Raw genomic sequence first — 19644 nt, 5'->3', positions numbered from 1 at the left:
CAACCCTATTTTTAAGGGAAGTTCTCCCCCCCCCTGCAATTGTTGTTGTTGTTGTTATATTTCTACAAACTTCCCTCCTGCACATGCTCTGCCACTGAGCTACAGTCCTATGTTTGAGATCAACCTGAATTAAAATAGCCTCTGAAACACCAAACCTGGAATGATCACCTGGATGAGACGCCCCCCTCCCCCAAATTACTCACTTCTTCACTGACGGACTTCCATTCCTGGTTCTGTTCTTCACAGTTTCCCTCCCATTCTTTTGCAGTGTCAAGCAAACAAAGCCACTTTAGCCACAAAGTCGACACAACGGTGTCGATCAGCACACCATCGTTTTCGCTGCACATCGGAACCAGCTGCCCCAAGTCCTGACGCAACTTCCTTAGATCTTCTTCGATTGAGACCAGCCTGGAGGACATCATCTTTAGAAGAAAGAATTAGCGTAAACAATTGGTTTTAGTGAAATATTTTCTTTTTGTTTATTTTAAGGTGCCTTTCCTGTTTTAAATCCCATGGTAGGTCTCTCAGGGCAGCTTATTTTTTAAAAAAAACCACAAATCACATAATAAAGCTAAAAGACAGTACAAACACACCCAGCAAGCACAATAAACTAAAATATAAAATTAATATGCCCATATATAAAATTAAACCATGGTTTGTTTTACCACGGTTTGTCCATCAAGCCATGTGTAGTCTCACAGGTGAGCAAATAAGGCATGGCTGATTTCTCCAAACGTGGTTTGTTTCCCAGCTGCCCGTGTCTTGGTGTCTCTAATACCTTGGTGAGCATCATAGGTGGGTGACCAAATAAACCATGGTTAAGCAAAGCTGCTGGGTTTGGGCAGAGAGCAGAACTGTAGTTAAAGCAAGCCATCCTTCATAGGTCAACAACAACTACATCTTGCTTTGTTCCCAAGAAGCAAATCTGGGTTACTTTGTAGGGTTCAGTTCAAACAGACAAACCAGACTTTGGCTAAACAAACCATGGTTATGACCAGGGGTCGGCAACCTAAGGCCCATGGGCCACAAGCGGCACATGGGGGTCATTTTACCGGCCCATTGGCACCTGCTGCCCACTCAGGGACCCATGCCGCCCACTTGGGCGGCTCCCGTGCACCGCACTAAACCGGCACAGAGCAGAGCGGGGATCGCCTTCCGCGATGCTAGCCAGCTTCCCATCAGCCGCAGGAAGCTCCTGCAGCCGATGGGAAGCTGCGCATGCCCCCTCTGCGCTGGAAGGAGAGACGGAAATAGCATTTGCGCATGCATGCGCGCGCAAGCACTCCGGCCCACCGTGGTGTCTGCGGGACTGTGAACCAGCCCAAGCCACAAAAACTTTGCCGGCCCCTGGTTATGACTAATACTCCGCCCACAACTGCCTCCCAAGGGGGCCAATTTAAGCACCAAGTGGCTGTCTAAAGTTGTGCATTCCACAGCGATTGTGGGGGGCACAGAATAGACTAAAGGCTCTTGCAGCCACTTGCTTTCTGTTAAAACATAGACTTGTTGCTGCTGCTGCTACTGCTGCATCTATGTTTAGCCATAACAGTGAGCAGCTTAATAGGATTATTGTTAAAGATTCTTTACACTGTGGGTGGGTGTGTATGTGTGAAGTGCTGCAAAAATTTATGATCCTAAAAACATGCCACTGTGGTGAAGAAGATTATTCTCACCTTGCTTTGTTCCGACTGCTCTAAAGCTTCTTTGTAAGACACTGGGATGCGGTACAGAGATTTCTGAAGCGTCCTTTCCGCATCGTTGAGATGAACATGTATCGCCTCTTTGGATTTTTTGAAGCGGTTGTATTTTTCCAAGCATCTGTGAATGCAACAACATTAAACAAAGCAATTAAAACCCATCCATTTTTTTTCCTCCAATGGAAAGATCAGCCCAAATGTTTTAACCCAGGGGTCCCCAAACTAAGGCCTGGGGGCCAGATGCGGCCCAATCACCTTCTAAATCTGGCCCGTGGACGGTCCGGGAATCAGCGTGTTTTTACGTTAGTGGAATGTGTCCTTTTATTTAAAATGCATCTCTGGGTTATTTGTGGGGCCTGCCTGGTGTTTTTACATGGTAGAATGTGTCCTTTTATTTAAAATGCATCTCTGGGTTATTTGCGGGGCATAGGAATTTGTTCATATTTTTTTCCAAAATATAGTCCGGCCCCCCACAAGGTCTGAGGGACAGTGGACCGGCCCCCTGCAGAATAAGTTTGCTGACCCCTGTTTTAACCAGTGGCACAAACTAAATGTGTATACAAAAGAGGTTTTTTTTTTAATAAATAAATATTATTATCCAGTGGTGGCTTTGCACTTCTGATATGTGATTTTCAACAACTCCTCTTAACCAACACCTGGCTCGTTCTTGGCTACATTACATATCCCAGTTAGGAAGCAAAGCCAAATCCTGGCTTAGTGCAGCTTCGCATGGCAGCTAAAAGGACCAGGGAGGGGCAAAGTGGCAACAAACTCATTTCTAGGAGTCCCCATGTTCGTAGGGTCTTGCTAAGCCAACGTTTGGCTTAGCGTATCACATGAACCCACTCACTATCCCTGGGCCTAGCAGACCCCACCTGCCCTGTCAAGCCCTACCTTCTCAGAAAAAGCACCATCTCTTTGTTTCAGCTCAGAAGCAGCATGCACAAATGGACATCCAAGGAAAAGATGCTAGAAGGAGCTATGGTGGAGGCCATGTGCCTATTCCCAGGCAAGCCGTTTGTTAACTTTACTGCGAGCTACAATGATGCACTCTTGGCATTTGTCTTTTCCTCAAGAGGCGACGGAGTGCGCCTCTGGGGGTAAAGTAAAACCGCTGTGTTAGCATCACCAAAGTGACCTCCCTGGGGTGCAAGCCAGGGCAGTGTGTGTGGACTGCCCAGACAACAAACTCCCCTCTCCTCCTCGCTGATGCGGTGCAAAGGAAAGCAGAGCAAGACATTTGGCACCAGCTGGGCTCTGTAGGGTTCACTCCTTAGCTTTTTCTTCTACCGAAGAAATCCCGCAAGGCACTGGAGGTTTAGAGTCAGAGTTTTCCTGCTTCTAGGTTGGCTACCTTCCCAGGTGGATGAGCCCCACCTGCCCCTCACTTCCCTCTACAGCAGGCATGGGCAAACTTGGCCCTCCAGATGGTTCGAGACTACAATTCCCATCATCCCTGACCACTGGTCCTGTTAGCTAGGGATGATGGAAGTTGTAGTCCCCAAACGTTTGGAGGGCCGAGTTTGCCTATGCCTGCTCTACAGCATGTGCAGAAACCGCCTTCTTGACCATGGAACCCACTATTGGTCTTGTCCGTTCAATCTGACAGAGCCTGTCTTCGCATGCAGGGAAAGTCCCTAACTCACAGAGGACTTGAGACCCATCGGCTACCTTCACCTGGTTTAACCGGCCAGTCGAAGCCATTTCCAGGGTGTGGCCGCTGTTGCATGATGACAGCTTCTAGGAGCCACAGGTGAGAGCTAAGTGCAAGGTGGGGACCAAAGGTGGACACACTATCCCAGAAGGAGCACAACATGTCCCCCAACAGAAGTACTGCCTGCCCAGGATTATATTACAGCAGGAGTGAAGAACCTGGGGTCTGGGGGCCCAAAGCACCCCCTACTATTTTCTCTACCTGATCTTCTTAACTCAGCACAGGGTACACCCCCCCCACTGGCCCTTGTTTGCACAATGAATGTGTCCTTGAACCCTGATAAGAATGCCTCTTGCTTGCCTAGATTGAGGAAATTTAAAAAGAAGGGTGGTGCATGTAGAAACCAGCCTACTGTGCAATTCACATTTACTGCTCTGCCCATGTTTACCTCTGGCCCCATGCTACCAATTGCATGTGGCCCTCAGGTTGCCCAATAGGAAATGTGGCCCTCAGTGTGAAAAGGTCCCCCCCAGCTCCTTGCTTCAACTCTCCACTAGCCAGATTTCTAAAGCGATGAGAACCGACGCCCTACCTCTGCACATCAGATTTTCTCTTTTGCTCCTGCTCTCTTGCTATCAAACTCTTAGAAACGAGATCGCCAAGGGTTTTTTCCAGTTGCAGTTTGGCCTGTGGTTCGATGATGCTTTCCATCGTGGAGGTCAACGCTTCTACTTGAGACATCGCAGACTCAAGTTCTTCTTGTCTCTGGTGAGAGAGGAGGCTGGGCTCTTCAAGCTCATCCAGAGTGAGCAGAGGAGTGCAGAAAAGGGCTTCACGCTGGTTGAGGAGGTCGGCAACCCTTCGGACAGCTTCTTTGTAAGACTTCACAGTCCCAAAGGCTTCATTTAAGGCACTCTGCACAGGTTAACAAAATTGTATTTTTTAAAACGCAACTTAAAAATGCCACAAGATTGCATGGGTGGGAAAAACACACCTTTTATTTCATATGCTACTCATATTTCATATGCTTTTATTTCATATGTGGGTGGCGCTGTGGGTTAAACCACAGAGCCTAGGGCTTGCCGATCAGAAGGTCGGCGGTTCGAATCCCCGCAACGGGGTGAGCTCCCGTTGCTTGGTCCCAGCTCCTGCCCACCTAGCAGTTCGAAAGCACGTCAAAGTGCAAGTAGATAAATAGGTACCGCTACAGCGAGAAGGTAAATGGTGTTTCCGTGCGCTGCTCTGGTTTGCCAGAAGCAGCTTAGTCATGCTGGCCACATGACCTGGAAGCTGTACGCTGGCTCCCTCGGCCAATAACGCAAGATGAGCGCCGCAACCCCAGAGTCGGTCGTGACTGGACCTAATGGTCAGAGGTCCCTTTACCTTTACTCTGCCCTGATGCGATAAGACCTGCCAATATAGCTGTGCTCCAGATTAAGTCCATTTCAGAGATTAAGTTAACGCAGGGGTCGGCAAGATTCACCTCGCCTGGGCCGGTTCATTCCCATGGAGATCGCTCTGTGGGCCGGATTGCAGGGACTTGCCGAGCAGGCAGCTCGGTTCGGGGGAGGCTTGTGGGCTGTTTAAAACGACCTCCATAGGCTGCTTGTGGCCTATGGGCCACAGGTTGCCAACCCCTGAGTTAACATCTAACTAGTAGGAAGGCCTTTTCAGTGATGGCCCCAAAACCTAGAAATCCTCAAGCTAGTAGATTTAATTGTGTTGGCTAATGCCTCATAAGAGGCTGGACATGAACTTTTGGTTAGCCGGGCCTGCAATTCTGGTGGTATGCTTCTGCCTGGCCCCTGGCTCAGCCAACAATAGGAAAAATGGCAACTAATCTTCAATGTGGCTTACTAATGTGAAAAACCAAGACAAATAAGAACAGCATGAAAAGCATGCATACAAACCCCGGCGGTCAAGAATCCCTTTGCTATTGGAACCTGCCATTCATCAAACTCTTCACCAGGCATCTCAAATGTTAGAGATGGTGACCGGTAAAAGATGTGTGACAGGTGAATATTCCACTTAGGGACCACCATGTGGTCACATCTCCTACTTTATAGAGGACAGTCCCCCATTCGAAGGCCTGTCAGGCAGCCTGTTACTAGAAGCCGTTGCTGCTCAGAGAAGACCAGCACTAATCTAGAGTAGGCCAGTGGAGCCATGCAGGGTAGGCCGGAGATCTGCTTCTGCAGAAAGAACCTCTGCAGAAAGGCCAACAGGATAAACAAGATAGTATCTAGGATTACTCACTTTACGTGCAACAAGGTCAGATTTCAGCTGTACTTTCAGGCTCTGCAGTTCATCCAGTTCCCTCTGCAAACTATCGGGGAGGGAAGATTGTTCTTCCTGAGACGCCCTCTTTCTATTAATTGAATCTTCAGCAGCGCGAGATTCTACTTCTGCAGCATCTTCAATCACTTTACAGTACATAGTTTCACATTGGATCGTCTGTGTTTCCATGTCAAGTAGAATGGGCCGCTGGAGCTCGGATTTAATTTGCTTTAAAGCTGCTAAACTGTGACCCAGCTTGCTCTGGAAACCTTGCTCGTGCCCGCATTTTTCTTGAACAGCCTGTATCTTAGATTGGATCTCTTGTCCCAGCCCATCTATTTTCTCGCCCAAGCTCTTTATTTGCTGCATCTTGGCCTCCTTGAAAGAAGGAGCAAAGGCCCTGCTTTTGCTTAAGAGCCTGAGTGCCTCCTGAGTTAAGTGCCTGGCATGCTGCACTTTCCAACTTAAAGTCTTCTCTGACATCGGACTGGTTTCAGAGGCAATAGAGTCGGAACAATCTTTTAAAACATCACAGTGTTTCTGTATAATGGAGATGAGAGCCTCAACTTCAGCGAGTGCCGTTCTGCGCTCGTCGCCCTCTGCAGAACAGTTAACCCTCTGCTCAAGTTTACGTTTCAGCTTGCAGCACTCGCCTTGCAATTTCTCAAGGTCTGGTACATCCCACTTCAGATGCAGGCATTCCCAAATCTCCTTGTACTTTTCTAAGTGCAACAAACTTGACTGGATGGCTACTGCTCTCTCTTTAAGCACAAACAATTTACCCTTAATGTCTTGGTCCACATCTGCCTTGTCCAGTTCCAATTCCTCACGCTGGAGTCTGCAAAGATCCTGCTCCAATGACATCAGCTTCCTTGTGACTTTTTCATAGGCATCTACCTTGTTTTCTGCTGTATGGCGGTTAATCTGGTTTAGCCTGTGAGCTCTTTCAGTTCTGCTCTGGAGGCTTCTCAAGCAGTCATTGAGAAACAACTGCTCAAATACATTTAGCCCCTGAGGGGATGCAACTACAATACCTTTTGCTTCCTCGATCTCCTTTGCAGACTTTTCTACGGCGGCATGCCAATGGTCCATTTCTGACTTCAGGCCTGTATCACCGGCACCCGGCCTGGATATTCTCTCTGCTTCTTTAAGTTTTGCTTGCAATTTTTCGGTGTCTGCAAAAAGCTGCCGTCTCTTTCCGAGCTGAGATTCCAGCTGCTCCAACCGCTCAACTAATCTCGGAACAAGGTCTTTGTAGCAGGTTTGCAACTGCTCCGAAAGGAGAGCGAGGGCAGAAGCTTCGCCCGATTCCAACTGGGGAGCGATGCGCCGTGCCTCGTCAACCAGTTGCATGACACCTGCCTTCTTCTCCTCGGCGGCACCGATCAGCACCTTGCAGCTTTCAATTTCCAACATCAGATTGTCTGGGAAAAGCGCTACCTTCCCGTCCAGGTGGGGCGACGAGACTCTGGCCCACAAAACAGCCTCTTCAATCTTCCTTGTGATGCCATACGCCTGAGGATAACGGCCACTTCTTTGGGCATCTTCCGTAGGGGTCAGCTGCTCTAGTTCCTCCACTCGAGTCTGCAAATCATTTATTGCGCTTTCCAGAGCTCTCTTCCCTGTCTCGGTCCACATCCTCTTCATCTGCATCTCTGCACCACTTTTTAACATAGAAACACTATTTTTAAGCGTCTGTACTTCTGTGGCCATCAACGCCGAGTGTGCTTGGTTGTGGGTGTCCACGCCTGTTTGCAAACAGTGCTGCTGCTGCAGCAACTTTTGGAGCTCCTGTGCTTTATCCATGAAAACCTTAAATTCACTGGCTTGCGCTGCAACCCGGATCTGCTTCCTTTTAAGCGTGTCTTCCATTTGTTTCCACCACTGGTCTATCTGAGCCACTTGGCTTTGGATTAACTCCTTGTCCATCCTGGTTAGGTGTCTAGATAGGCTTCCTTGTTCAGCCTTCAGCTTTTGCAAAAGGGTTTTCCCTTTTTGTATAGAATCCAAGCATTTCTGGATATTCTCCAGGAGAACTGTGTCTTCCGACGGGGGTACCCTTCCAAAAGAAAGAGAAAAGGAGTAAAAATCTATTTAACATTTTGAAAGGCTATTTTGCTCAAAACACACCAGCCGAACAAGCTACTCAGGACGATATTTCACAGGCAGTAACTAGAGATCAGCAAGAAATTCTGTCCAGTTTGCATTGAAAAGTGAACCTAAACTGATTTTCACTCTCCAGAACAATACATGAACCGAAAGGGAGCCATCCTTCCAATTTCACAATGTAGTTCTCCACCCAAACAATGCACATATACAATACGGCATATATTGTGACAAGGTCTGCATAATAATGCACCTTTTAGCAAAAGTAACACACACATTGCATTGGGGAAATATGCTTTGGGGAAATGTGGGTATTCGGCAAATTTTGAATATAAACACGTGTTATGTGGGGAGAAATTCACACTAAAATGCTGGTGAATGTTCAAGAGGACCCTTTAAATAAATAAATAAATATCGTGAATGGATTTAGAAATGTGGAGAAGTGTATTTAAGGGAGGTGGGGAATGAGAAACCAAAATTTAGATTTGTGTAAAGGTTAAGGTAAAGGGACCCCTGACCATTAGGTCCAGTCGTGACCGACTCTGGGGTTGCGGCGCTCATCTCGCGTTATTGGCCGAGGGAGCCGGCGTACAGCTTCCAGGTCATGTGGCCATCATGACAAAGCTGCTTCTGGCGAACCAGAGCAGCACGCGGAAACGCCGTTTACCTTCCCGCTGTAGCAGTACCTATTTATCTACTTGCACTTTGATGTGCTTTCGAACTGCTAGGTTGGCAGGAGCTGGGACTGAACAATGGGAGCTCACCCCGTCGCAGGGATTCGAATCGCCGACCTTCTGATCGGCAAGCCCTAGGCTCTGTGGTTTAACCCACAGCGCCACCTGCGTCCCTTCCCCTACCACTAACTAGATACCAAAGGCCCAATTTGTATTGAATTTTAGTCTTACATGCATAGGACTGAAGCCTTAGTCAAAGACTCAAGTAAACAAGTCAATTAAACGTTTATTAATCAATTAAAATACACACCTCCCCCAGTTGCAATTACTTAGGATGTCAGGTTTTACGTTTAGTTTTTGATAAGAAGGAACAAAATCCAAGTGCCCAAGTGCAACACCCCTGAAAAGATCACCGACATTCATGTTTTACCCAGTCCTATGCTAAGGCAGGAAGATCTCCTGACCCGTCTTAGAGGCAGTGATCTGCCTTATCTGCGCTCTACGTGGGGCTACCTTTGAAGGTGACTCGGAAACTACAACTAATCCAGAATGCGGCAGCTAGACTGGTGACTGGGAGCGGCCGCCGAGACCACATAACACCGGTCTTGAAAGATCTACATTGGCTCCCAGTACGTTTCCGAGCACAATTCAAAGTGTTGGTACTGACCTTTAAAGCCCTAAACAGCCTTGGTCCAGTATACCTGAAGGAGCGTCTCCACCTCCATCATTCTGCCCGGACACTGAGGTCCAGGACCGAGGGCCTTCTGGCGGTTCCCTCGTTGCGAGAAGCCAAGTTGCAGGGAACTAGGCAGAGGGCTTTCTCGGTGGTGGCGCCTGCCCTGTGGAACGCCCTCCCAACAGATGTCAAAGAGGAAAACAACTACCAGACTTTTAGAAGACATCTGAAGGCAGCCCTGTTCAGGGAGGCTTTTAATGTTTAATAGTTTATTGTGTTTGATTTTTCTGTTGGAAGCCGCCCAGAGTGGCTGGGGAAACCCAGCCAGATGGGCAGGGTATAAATAATAATAATAATAATAATAATAATAATAATAATAATAATATCCTTTTAAGTGGAAACAACAGAGGTCGAGCCTAGCAACTCCTGCCAGCAAAGTTGTGTCTAGGTGATGTAGAAATCTGTCCCATGTACTCACGTTTTGAGGTTTTCTTTTTCCTCCGAAAAATGTTTCATTGAAGACTGGACAGCGGCGAGACATGCTTGGTAATTATTCAGTGAATGAAGCTGCGCCTGCTTGGCCTTTTTAGCAGACATTATATCCTCCAGTAGCCTGTCCCAACTAGAAGCCACCACGCTGTCTGAATCTGGCACACCTTCTGCAGGAGTCAAGCATTCTCCTTCCCACAACGAAGAAGTTTTGGCTCTCTGTTTTCTGGCAGAGCTTTGCCTTTCCAGTAGAGTGCACAAATTCTAGTCAGAAGACCAGGAAGAGAGGTTTTTTTAATGGAACGGCCTTGTCTGCACATCATGATAAGCCATCCTTGCTAATCTCACACAATTTTGCTCCTCCGCTCTGGCATACAGAAGAAGCAGGCCATGATCTCAGGCTCAGCGTCACTTCGGAACCGAGGATCGTGGTTTGTTCTGCTCCAAAAAACCATGTCCAGTAAGCCAAGAACAAGCCTTGCCTATTTATCGTGTTTTGGTGGAGAAAAACAAACCACGATCCTCGGATCGGATATAACACCCAACCCACAGGTCATGGATTGCTTCTCCTGCACAACAGTGGGAAAGGAGCAAAGCAGTCGATATGCGCACCTTTACAGTAAACCATTAACTATGGTTTACTGCAACGTGCCATCATTTTAATTTACAAACGTAAGGTTGGGTGGCTCAGTAGTGTGATTCGGTATAATTTTCCCCCCAGTTTGGCCTTAAAAAATAATAATAATTTAGCATCAGGACTGGCACACCTTTTGCCCTTTTCAGGGAAATGGCAGGAGAATGGTGGGAATTTGGATCCGATCAGTCTGAGGCCTCCTCTAATACGTTCCCAGAAGGCCCAAATTCTGACCAAATTACCGTTAGGGAAGAGCAATGGTGAGAGAGCTTTCTGGCACTGTTCTGGGGGCTGAGGGAGGGAGAGAGAGAGAGAGCTCTAACCACATGCCCTTCCCTCTGCCAGCAAAGAAGGATGCCTGTAGCAACCTATGGCCCCTCACCTGCATTCTGAGGGCATAGGACTGCTCCATAAAAGGTTTTATTTAATGTGCCTTATTATCAAGGTTATTGCGTTATTGTACTACATTATTTCTACTCTTCTGTGAATTGTCCCGAAGCCCAAATTGGATGGAACATAGTATAGAAATTTAAAAAATAAGTAAATAAGAAGGCTGGAATATTTACATGTCCTTCTTGGTGGTGCAGGATTGCACCATGCCTACGGTAAGTAGCTTCCATGTCACTATGTGCATGTGATTGAGCAAAAGGGTGAGAGGGTAGCGGGCACTTCATATGTAGCCAGAGATTATTGAAAGGATAAATGAACAAGGGCTTGTTCACACCTGCTTATCTCGTGCCTAGAAAGCAGCTTTTTGTGTGTCCCATGCTTTTTAGGGACAAATCCGAGCGGTCTTCCTTTTGCCCTGCTGCTTCTCCCTGGGAAAACCCACTCTTTAGCGCTAAATTAGAGCAAACATCAACCTGGAAAAAAAAACGTGATTTGAGGCTGGCTCCAATTCAGTGGTGAACAGTGTGTTTTCCCAGGGGGAAGCAGCGAAACAAGTGGATGTGTGGTTGAGCCACGAGTCTCTTCTTTCCATACCTCTATTTCCCTCAGTTGATCATTCATCAACACAATGTCTAACTCTGCAGCCGAGATTTTCGCTTTCTTGACCCTCTGCACCACCTCTGCGTAATCTGCAGTTGCCTGGTCTTCAGGAAGACGACCCCCCTGCGAAACCATTTCCATCTCAGAGCCCTGAAAACACAAAACACAAACAGGTAATCAACACTCAACACACTGCTTTCATTTGGCTCACTCTGCAACTCAGCATTTATTTCTATGTGGTTGATCCAGAAGTTAATCTCAAACAGAAGGGCTCAAACACAGTCGGAAGCCAGATCGTCCGGGAAGAAGTCATCTCCTTCGTCTTAGATGCATCGTGTTGGCTGCGGTTATTCAGCGAAGCGATTTTTTGCTGAAGGTTCTGTGCAAAACCCAGGAGGCTGTGGTGCTTCCAAATCAGAACTGAGGAAGAAGTGGAGACCCTAATCCAGTGCTGGGATCTTGTGGATTTGTGTGCAGTTCTCCCACCTAGTGAATTCTGAACTGCAGCGAACAGCTTCTTAAGAGAAATCATTCAAAGCTCCAAAGTGATTGCACCCACTGAATCCTCCTGGACTGGAAAAAATATATATAAAGTGCTTCCTGTTCCAGTTGAGTCTTGCTTGAGTGACAAAGTGCTCCTGGACCCTGCTGGTCTCTTGTCCTTGGTCATCCTTTGGGTCTGGCTCAGTCCCGCCTTGTTCTTCAGTCCTGACTCTTGTTCATTCATTTATTGCCCTCCCTTCATTCTAAGGGCATTGTACAGTCAAACCTCAGGTCCAAAACACCTCCGTTCTGGAACATTTCGGCTCACAAATGCTGAAAATCCAGAAGTAAATGCTCTGGTTTTCAAAAGCCAAATGTCCGACGCGGCTTCCACTTGAGTGCAGGAAGCTCCTGCAACCAATCAGAAGCTGCGCCTCGGTTGTAGAACATTTCAGAAGTCAAACGTGCTTCCGGAACGGATTATGCTCAACAACCAAGGTTTGACTGTACCTACGGTCTCCTGAGAAATCTCTATGTGGGACAAGAAGCTAAAGTTAGAACTGGATATGGAACAACTGATTGGTTCAAAATTGGGAAAGGAGTACGACAAGGTTGTATATTGTCTCCCTGCTTATTTAACTTATATGCAGAATTCATCATGCGAAAGGCTGGACTAGATGAATCCCAAGCTGGAATTAAGATTGCCGGAAGAAATATCAACAACCTCAGATATGCAGATGACACAACCTTGATGGCAGAAAGTGAGGAGGAATTAAAGAACCTTTTAATGAGGGTGAAAGAGGAGAGCACAAAATATGGTCTGAAGCGCAACATCAAAAAAACCAAGATCATGGCCACTGGTCCCATCACCTCCTGGCAAATAGAAGGGGAAGAAATGGAGGCAGTGAGAGATTTTACTTTCTTGGGCTCCTTGATCACTGCAGATGGTGACAGCAGTCACGAAATTAAAAGACACCTGCTTCTTGGGAGAAAAGCAATGACAAACCTAGACAGCATCTTAAAAAGCAGAGACATCACCTTGCCTACAAAGGTCTGTATAGTTAAAGCTATGGTTTTCCCAGTAGTGATGTATGGAAGTGAGAGCTGGACCATAAAGAAGGCTGATCGCCGAAGAATTGATGCTTTTGAATTATGGTGCTGGAGGAGACTCTTGAGAGTCCCATGGACTGCAAGAAGATCAAACCTATCCATTCTTAAGGAAATCAGCCCTGAGTGCTCACTGGAAGGACAGATCGTGAAGCTGAGGCTCCAATACTTTGGCCACCTCATGAGAAGAGAAGAATCCTTGGAAAAGACCTTGATGTTGGGTAAGATGGAGGGCACTAGGAGAAGGGGACGACAGAGGACGAGATGGTTGGACAGTGTTCTCGAAGCTACGAACATGAGTTTGACCAAACTGCGGGAGGCAGTGGAAGACAGGAGTGCCTGGGGTGCTATGGTCCATGGGGTCACGAAGAGTCGGACACGACTAAACGACTAAACAACAACAACAACGGTACTATATATTTGGAAAGTTATTTATTTGCTCTACATTTGGACACCTCTTAGGATATCACTGGTCTTTAATCACTGGCCGAAAAACTGCAGGGTTTTTATTTGTTTGTTTCTTAGAACTCCTAAGCAACACCAGGTATGAAGGTGCAGGTAAATAAGAAGATCAATAAATAAGAATCCCTGATAATGAAGAATGCCAAAGGATAAGAAAAGAGGAAGGGAATACGAAGCAAGACCGGGGAGTGTTTGCATTCACATGCAAAACTGAACGTAACCACACCAAACTTCCATCTTCCCCGATAATGCAATTATGGTAATTTTCATCCATTTAAGCAGGTACATGACACTCACTCTAAAGAGAAGCCGCGCAGAGCTTCAAAATGCATAAAGTGCAGTCAACTGCTAAAAGACTTAAGTGGGGAAATTCTATCTAAATGGGATGCAAAATCAAAGAAAGGAACAAAGAAACTAAACTGAGACATTCAAGCAAGTGGTTACAATAAAAAGCTGTGGAGCTGAAGACTAATATTTGCCAGTCAGATAATGGCTGCTAATGTTTGAGTCTTACCATTAACAGGCTAATTAATTACACTAACGATAGACTGACAGGAAGATTAAGAGATCAAAAAGAGCAAAGGTACCAAAAAGAATGGAATAAATTTGCAGAATATCGAAAAGATTATTGTAAAATTTGAAACTACCAGTAGGTTTTTTTGAAAATACAACAAGGATATATATAGCCGTTGTCATAAAGATATACGTGAAAATGATGAAGGATCAGGACAGGCAAGAAAGAATAGTGCGCCGAAAATTGAGAATTGGAAAAACAAAACCAAGTGAGAGGAAAGTGGAAGTCAAGTTCGGAAGAACAAGTCTAGAATGAAAATATATAGGAAGGAAAAGAAAGGTAAATAAGGTATGAGACAGAATACTTATTTGTAAACATTTTTATTTAAGAAATGTTAACACCACATTTTTTTCTTTGAATGTTCTTTGTATGAAGTAATTCTATTCATGTATTAGAATATTTCTTTAATGAACAAAAGCAATAAAAATCAATTAAAAAAACACACGATAGCAGCAGCTTAATATATTCATTGCTGTGTAGGTGATACTTTTGAGGAGTGGTTGCTAAACATCAGATTCACTGGAGGAATATAAGGAGAAAAGAAGAGCCTGCAGGATCAGGCCAATGGCCCATCTAGCCCAGCATCCTGTTCCCACAGTGACCGACCAGGTGTCCATGGGAAATCAGGGAGCAAAAGATGAGCAGAGCAGAACTCTTTCCCAGCAACTGGTATTTGGAAGGGTTGCATCCTCCAACCGCGGAGGTACAGCAAAGCCACCACGGCTGGTATCCGCTGAAAGCTTTATCCCCCTCCACGAATTTGCCTAATCCTCTTCTAAAGCTATCCAAGTTGGTGGGTGTCACAGCCTCCTGGGGAGCAAGGTCCATGGCTTTGACTATGGGCTGTGTGAAGCTTTTAGCTTTTTTCATCTCTCCTAAACTGGCCAACGCTTAGCTTCATTGGGTATCCACGAGCTCTCTCCACGAATGATGCTGTGTTTTGAACTCAGAACTTCCTACCAAGACTTTGCTGCAGGGGGCGGGCTCCTTCACGGTTTCAAAAATGCATAAGAGAGCGGCTTAAGCCCCTCCAAAATAAGATACTGGGAGTGCTCCAAATCATCTGCCCATGGATATACACAATAAAATAGCAGATCTAGCTGAAAGCCCACACACAGAGATCTGCAGTGATCATTGCCATGCACCCCTGGTTGTTGTTGTTATTATTATTCTAATAATTATAAGGACCGTAAAATCTTGGAAGGTGGTTTAATCTTCGAAGGGGCGTGGCTCTGACCACCACGAAGGGACCCTGCACTTCTGAATTTGCCACTACACGACTGGATGGGAGTTGTAGTTTAGTAACACCTGGAGGGCTGTGCTACAGTTCACAGCGCCTCTGCCTCCCTCTGTTACTAGAAACCCGGAGAGAGAAAGTGCGAGGCTGCAGGAGCTGTAGATAAACGGCTGTATTGGCTGAAGAGCTGCCCATGTTCAATAATAGCCACTTAACAACATCCTTCAATGAAGTTGTGCAACAACAGAGATTATTACCTTGCTTTCTGGTGATGGAGTTGTAATGGACGAAAGAGCAGGGTCAGTCCCCATTACTTTCCCATTCATTAACGGCAAAGCGATTGGAGGCACTTCCAACCGGCGATGCGCAGCTTGCAATTTCTTTTGATAGCCAAGCGATTGCTGCTGAAGCTCATTGAGAAGATTATCATCAGGAGGCATTTTCCCCAATTTCGGCAGCGGCTCTCCACTCTTGCCTGTCGAGCTTGGGAAATTGTGGGCTTCTATCAAGCTGCCTTTTAGCCCCTGATAAATAGAAATGGGGAGAGGTAGGTGGGGAGAGACAAGAGAGAGAAAGGAATCTTAACCTTCTCGGGTCAGAAGTTACTGAAATGTCAATTGCTTTCTTAATGGAACCAACTTCTACAGCAAAATAAGAATAGGCCGAAGGGGTGGTGAAGGTCAGGCGAATGGAAATTTGCACAGAAGAATTGTCACTCTTACAAATACTGTGAAGATGGAGCTTGTTTATAGCTCTTGCAAAGCTTGTAAATGTGAAAAGTTCCTCTCTGGTTGCCTTAATCCTGCCACTTCTCTGTGGGGGCGCTTGAGATCTTCAAGTGGGAACTTTGAGCCAGCAGTTTAAGGTGTCTGCTGAAAAATGCTGATACAACCTCAGACTGCAGAAACAGAAACGGGCGTAAATAGCCTGTCATGTTACCTTAAACCAGTCTTTGACAACCTTGTGCCCTCTGACCAGCATGGTTCTACTTCGAACTCAACTCTGATTATTTCACAGAATCATAGAATTGGAAGGTACCCCCAAGGGTCATCTAGTCCAACCCCTACAATGCAGGTATCTCAGCTAAAGCATCCATCCATGACAGGTGGCCATCCAACCTCTGCTTAAAAACCTCCAAGGATGGACAGCCCACCACCTCACGAGGGAGACGGTTCCATGGTCAAGCGGCTCTTGCTGTCAAAAAGTTCTTCCTGATGCTTAGTCAGAATCTCCTTTCTTGCAACTTGAAGCCATTGGTGGTTCGAGTCCTACCCTCCAGAGCAGGAGAAAGCAAGTTTTCCCCCTCTTCCATGTGACAGCCCTTGAGATATTTGAAGATGGCTACCGTATCTCCTCTCAGTCTCCTCTTTCCCAGGCTAAACATACCCAACTCCTTCAACCGTTCCTCCTAAGGCTTGGTTTCCTCTGCACATGTTTCAACTTGTCAATATCCTGCTTAAATTGTGGTGCCCAGAACAGGACTGCTTAAATTGTGGTGCCCAGAACAGTATTCTAGGTGTGTCTGACCAAGGCAGAATAGAAGTGGTACTATTACTTCCCTTGATCTGGACACTGTACTTCTGTTGATGCAGCCTAGAATAGCATAAGCTCTCTCTCTCTTTTTTTGCTTCTGCATCACACTGTTGACATTTCCTGCCTTGGGCGACAGGTGGCAACGTAAACTCATGTGACGCCCATAGAAAACGATGGTTTACTGTTAACAAGCAGTTTCAGGTAGGTAGCCGTGTTGGTCTGAGTCGAAGCAAAATAAAAAAAATCCTTCAGTAGCACCTTAAAGACCAACTAAGTTTTTATTTTGGTATGAGCTTTCGTGTGCATGCACACTTCTTCAGATACACTTGAAACAGAAGTCAGACCCTTATGTATATACAGAGGGTGGTGGGGGTGGGTGGGAATGGGTGATGGGCTGATGGGAGTGGTCAACCTGTAGATGGCTGTTAACGACTGCTAATGACTGCAATTGGTCCTGCGGGGAAAAAGCAAGGGCTGAGGCGCTAAAGAAATCTTGATCATGCATAATGAGATAAGAATCCAATGTCTTTGTTCATCCCAGGTGGTTCCATGGTTTTAAGCTTGGTAATGAGTTCCAATTCAGCAACTTCTCTTTCCAGTCTGTTCCTGAAATTTTTCTGTAATAAAACAGCTGCTTTGAGATCTTGTATAGAATGTCCTGGGAGATTGAAGTGTTCTCCTACTGGTTTCTCTGTCTTGTGGTTCCTGATGTCAGATTTATGTCCACTTATCCTTTGGTGTAGGGTTTGGCCTGTTTGTCCAATATAGAGAGCTGAAGGGCACTGTTGGCATTTGATGGCATACACAATGTTAGAAGATGAGCAATTAAATAGTCCTGAGATGGTATGTTGGATGTTGTTGGGGCCAGTAATGATGTTGTCCGGGTGTATGTGGCAGCAAAGTTGGCATCTGGGTTTATTGCAGATGCCAACTAGCCTGCTTGTTTATTGTTAACAAGCAGGCTAGTGCATGCTGCTGAAACTTTGGGCAGTGCATTTCCCTCCTCCTGCTGCTGTGCTTCAGAAGAAACAAGCCACGGTCCAGTTTGTCATGTGATCTAAAGGTAGCTTGTGGTTTGCCTTTCTCCAGCCAAACCCCAAACTGAAGCCAAGGGATCACCCATGGCTAGTAGGCGGGAAAGAAACCAGGAGCCTGGGGTTCAGGCGACACAGCAAACCAGGCAATGGTTTTGTTTCCCAGCAGCAGCAGCAGCAGCAGGAGAGGAGCAACGTGTCCTTCGCGATTGCGCAGGCTGGGGCTGATGGGAGTTGTAGTCCAAAACTGCCAGAGGTCAACAGTTTGACATGCAGCATAAACTCGAGTTACCTTAACAACCAAAGCTGGTTCCTCTCCAGTGTCAGCTGATACAGGACTTGACAATTGCTCATAATTTGCCAGCCATTCCTGGGAAAGCTGCGGAGCTCCTCCTTCCATTTGATCGTTCGCTATAAAGGATTCCTTCTTTGGGTGACAAGAAAATGAGAGAATTAAAGTCAACGGAGAACCGGCAGCAAAAAGGCAGAATAATAATCATATCAACTAGGTGTGACAAGGGAGAGGAGTCTAGAATTATTAAGGCACAAGCAAAAAAATAAAAATCATTGTGAGCAATTCCTTGCCAGCGGAATGCAACTGAGAGTCAAAAGCAAGAATGAACAGCATTTTTATTTATCTATTTTTCTAACAATAGGCTTGCAACCCGCTCAACTTTCTTGTGGGGTGCGGCCACACACCCTTTCACACTGTTAGAATACAACAAATCTAAACATCTCCAACTGTGACTATGTGATCTTGAGTTCACCTGATCATTGCCTAACAAGCTGTATTCTTTTGCAACACCCAATTCTCATATTGCAATGCCCTATTCCCAATTCAAAGTACTAGTACTAGCATATAAGGTCCTAAATTGCTTGGGCCCCAAGTTTTTCTAAAAGCATCCTTTCCCAATATCTTGCACCTTACAGTTGGCAGGTGAGGCCTTGTTGGCAGTGCCCCATGGTTGGCGTTGTGGCCCAGTTCCTCTTAAAAGAGAGTGGTCATGTTGGCATGCCACTTTGCTTTTGAGCTTCAAGTCAACTTGCTTCAAGCAAAGCATAGTTAATGTAAGCCACGGTTTGTTGGGTCAGTCAGCACGACAAACCATGGCTAAATGAAGTGGAAACTTCCTAACTCCTCCTCTGAGCTGCATGAAAGGAAGGGAGAAGCATGTGAACCTTATGTTTAGCATGATACACAATGACTAGAACACAAAAATAGATAAAATAGGCTAAATGGACTGAACAAAAGAAAAATCCGATGCCAGAAAAGACGTAAGGATTGGTACCATGGAGCCTCTCTGCAGAGAAAAGTCCACCAACACACCAAGAAGACTGGTTCCTGAGGTCACCTCTCTCTCACTTCACCTCCAAAGATGGGAGACTATTTTGCATTTTATTTAACAACCACAAAACGCACTTCTTGATTCTAAACAGAACCTCTAAGTGGCTTGCAAAAAATAAAAGCAAAACAGATACAGTTGTCCCTCGACTTAGGAATTCAATCCGTTCCGAATGCACATTCGTAGGTCGAAAAGTTTGTACGGTAAGTCGAAAAAAGCGGTTTCCCATAGGAATGCATTGGAAACGGAAAAATTCGTAAGTCGAGTAAACCGCAACTAAAATTCGTAAGTCGAGAAAACCCCATCTAAACTGCAACAGTTTTCCTTTCGGATGTCGGAAAAAACGCAAGCGTGCGGCCCTTTTTTTTTCATTCGTAACTTGAAATTTCGTAACTCGAGTACTTCGTAAGTCGAGGGACCACTGTATTAAAATTGACCGTTAAGACAGAGTTAAAAACAGGATTTTTTTTTAAAAAAAAAAATCTACAATACTCTAAAATCAGATGGACAGGGTTGCCTGGACCCAAATGCTTTTAGCAGGCATTGAAAAAGAGAACAGTGAAGGCACCTTCCTGATGGCAAGAGGCAAGGCGTTCCAAAGTACAGGGTTCGCCACACCCAAAGACTGATTTCTCACCCTTGCAGAACAAATATTATGTGGCACCTGCAGCAGT

At 46.0% G+C, this 19644-nt stretch overlaps 1 protein-coding gene across 4 annotated transcripts in view; it reads right to left on the bottom strand.

Annotated features, from left to right (window-relative positions):
* The window catches only part of SYNE2 (spectrin repeat containing nuclear envelope protein 2), a 233425-nt gene that overhangs the window by 115509 nt on the left and 98272 nt on the right, over positions 1-19644 (bottom strand). For all 4 annotated transcript variants that reach the window (XM_060271444.1, XM_060271437.1, XM_060271442.1 and 1 more), the window contains exons 42-49: positions 17920-18054; positions 15318-15584; positions 11192-11347; positions 9563-9837; positions 5608-7687; positions 3944-4266; positions 1674-1818; positions 204-422 (exon numbers count right to left, since the gene is read on the bottom strand). In XM_060271444.1, the coding sequence (XP_060127427.1) occupies positions 204-422; positions 1674-1818; positions 3944-4266; positions 5608-7687; positions 9563-9837; positions 11192-11347; positions 15318-15584; positions 17920-18054 (3600 nt within the window). The remainder of the gene's footprint in view (positions 1-203; positions 423-1673; positions 1819-3943; positions 4267-5607; positions 7688-9562; positions 9838-11191; positions 11348-15317; positions 15585-17919; positions 18055-19644) is intronic.

This window comes from Zootoca vivipara, chromosome 1, assembly GCF_963506605.1.
Source record: "Zootoca vivipara chromosome 1, rZooViv1.1, whole genome shotgun sequence".
NCBI classification, from domain to species: Eukaryota; Metazoa; Chordata; class Lepidosauria; order Squamata; family Lacertidae; genus Zootoca; species Zootoca vivipara.
The sequence above is the reverse complement of the archived record's forward strand: the minus strand, read 5'-3'. Positions and strand labels throughout refer to the sequence as shown.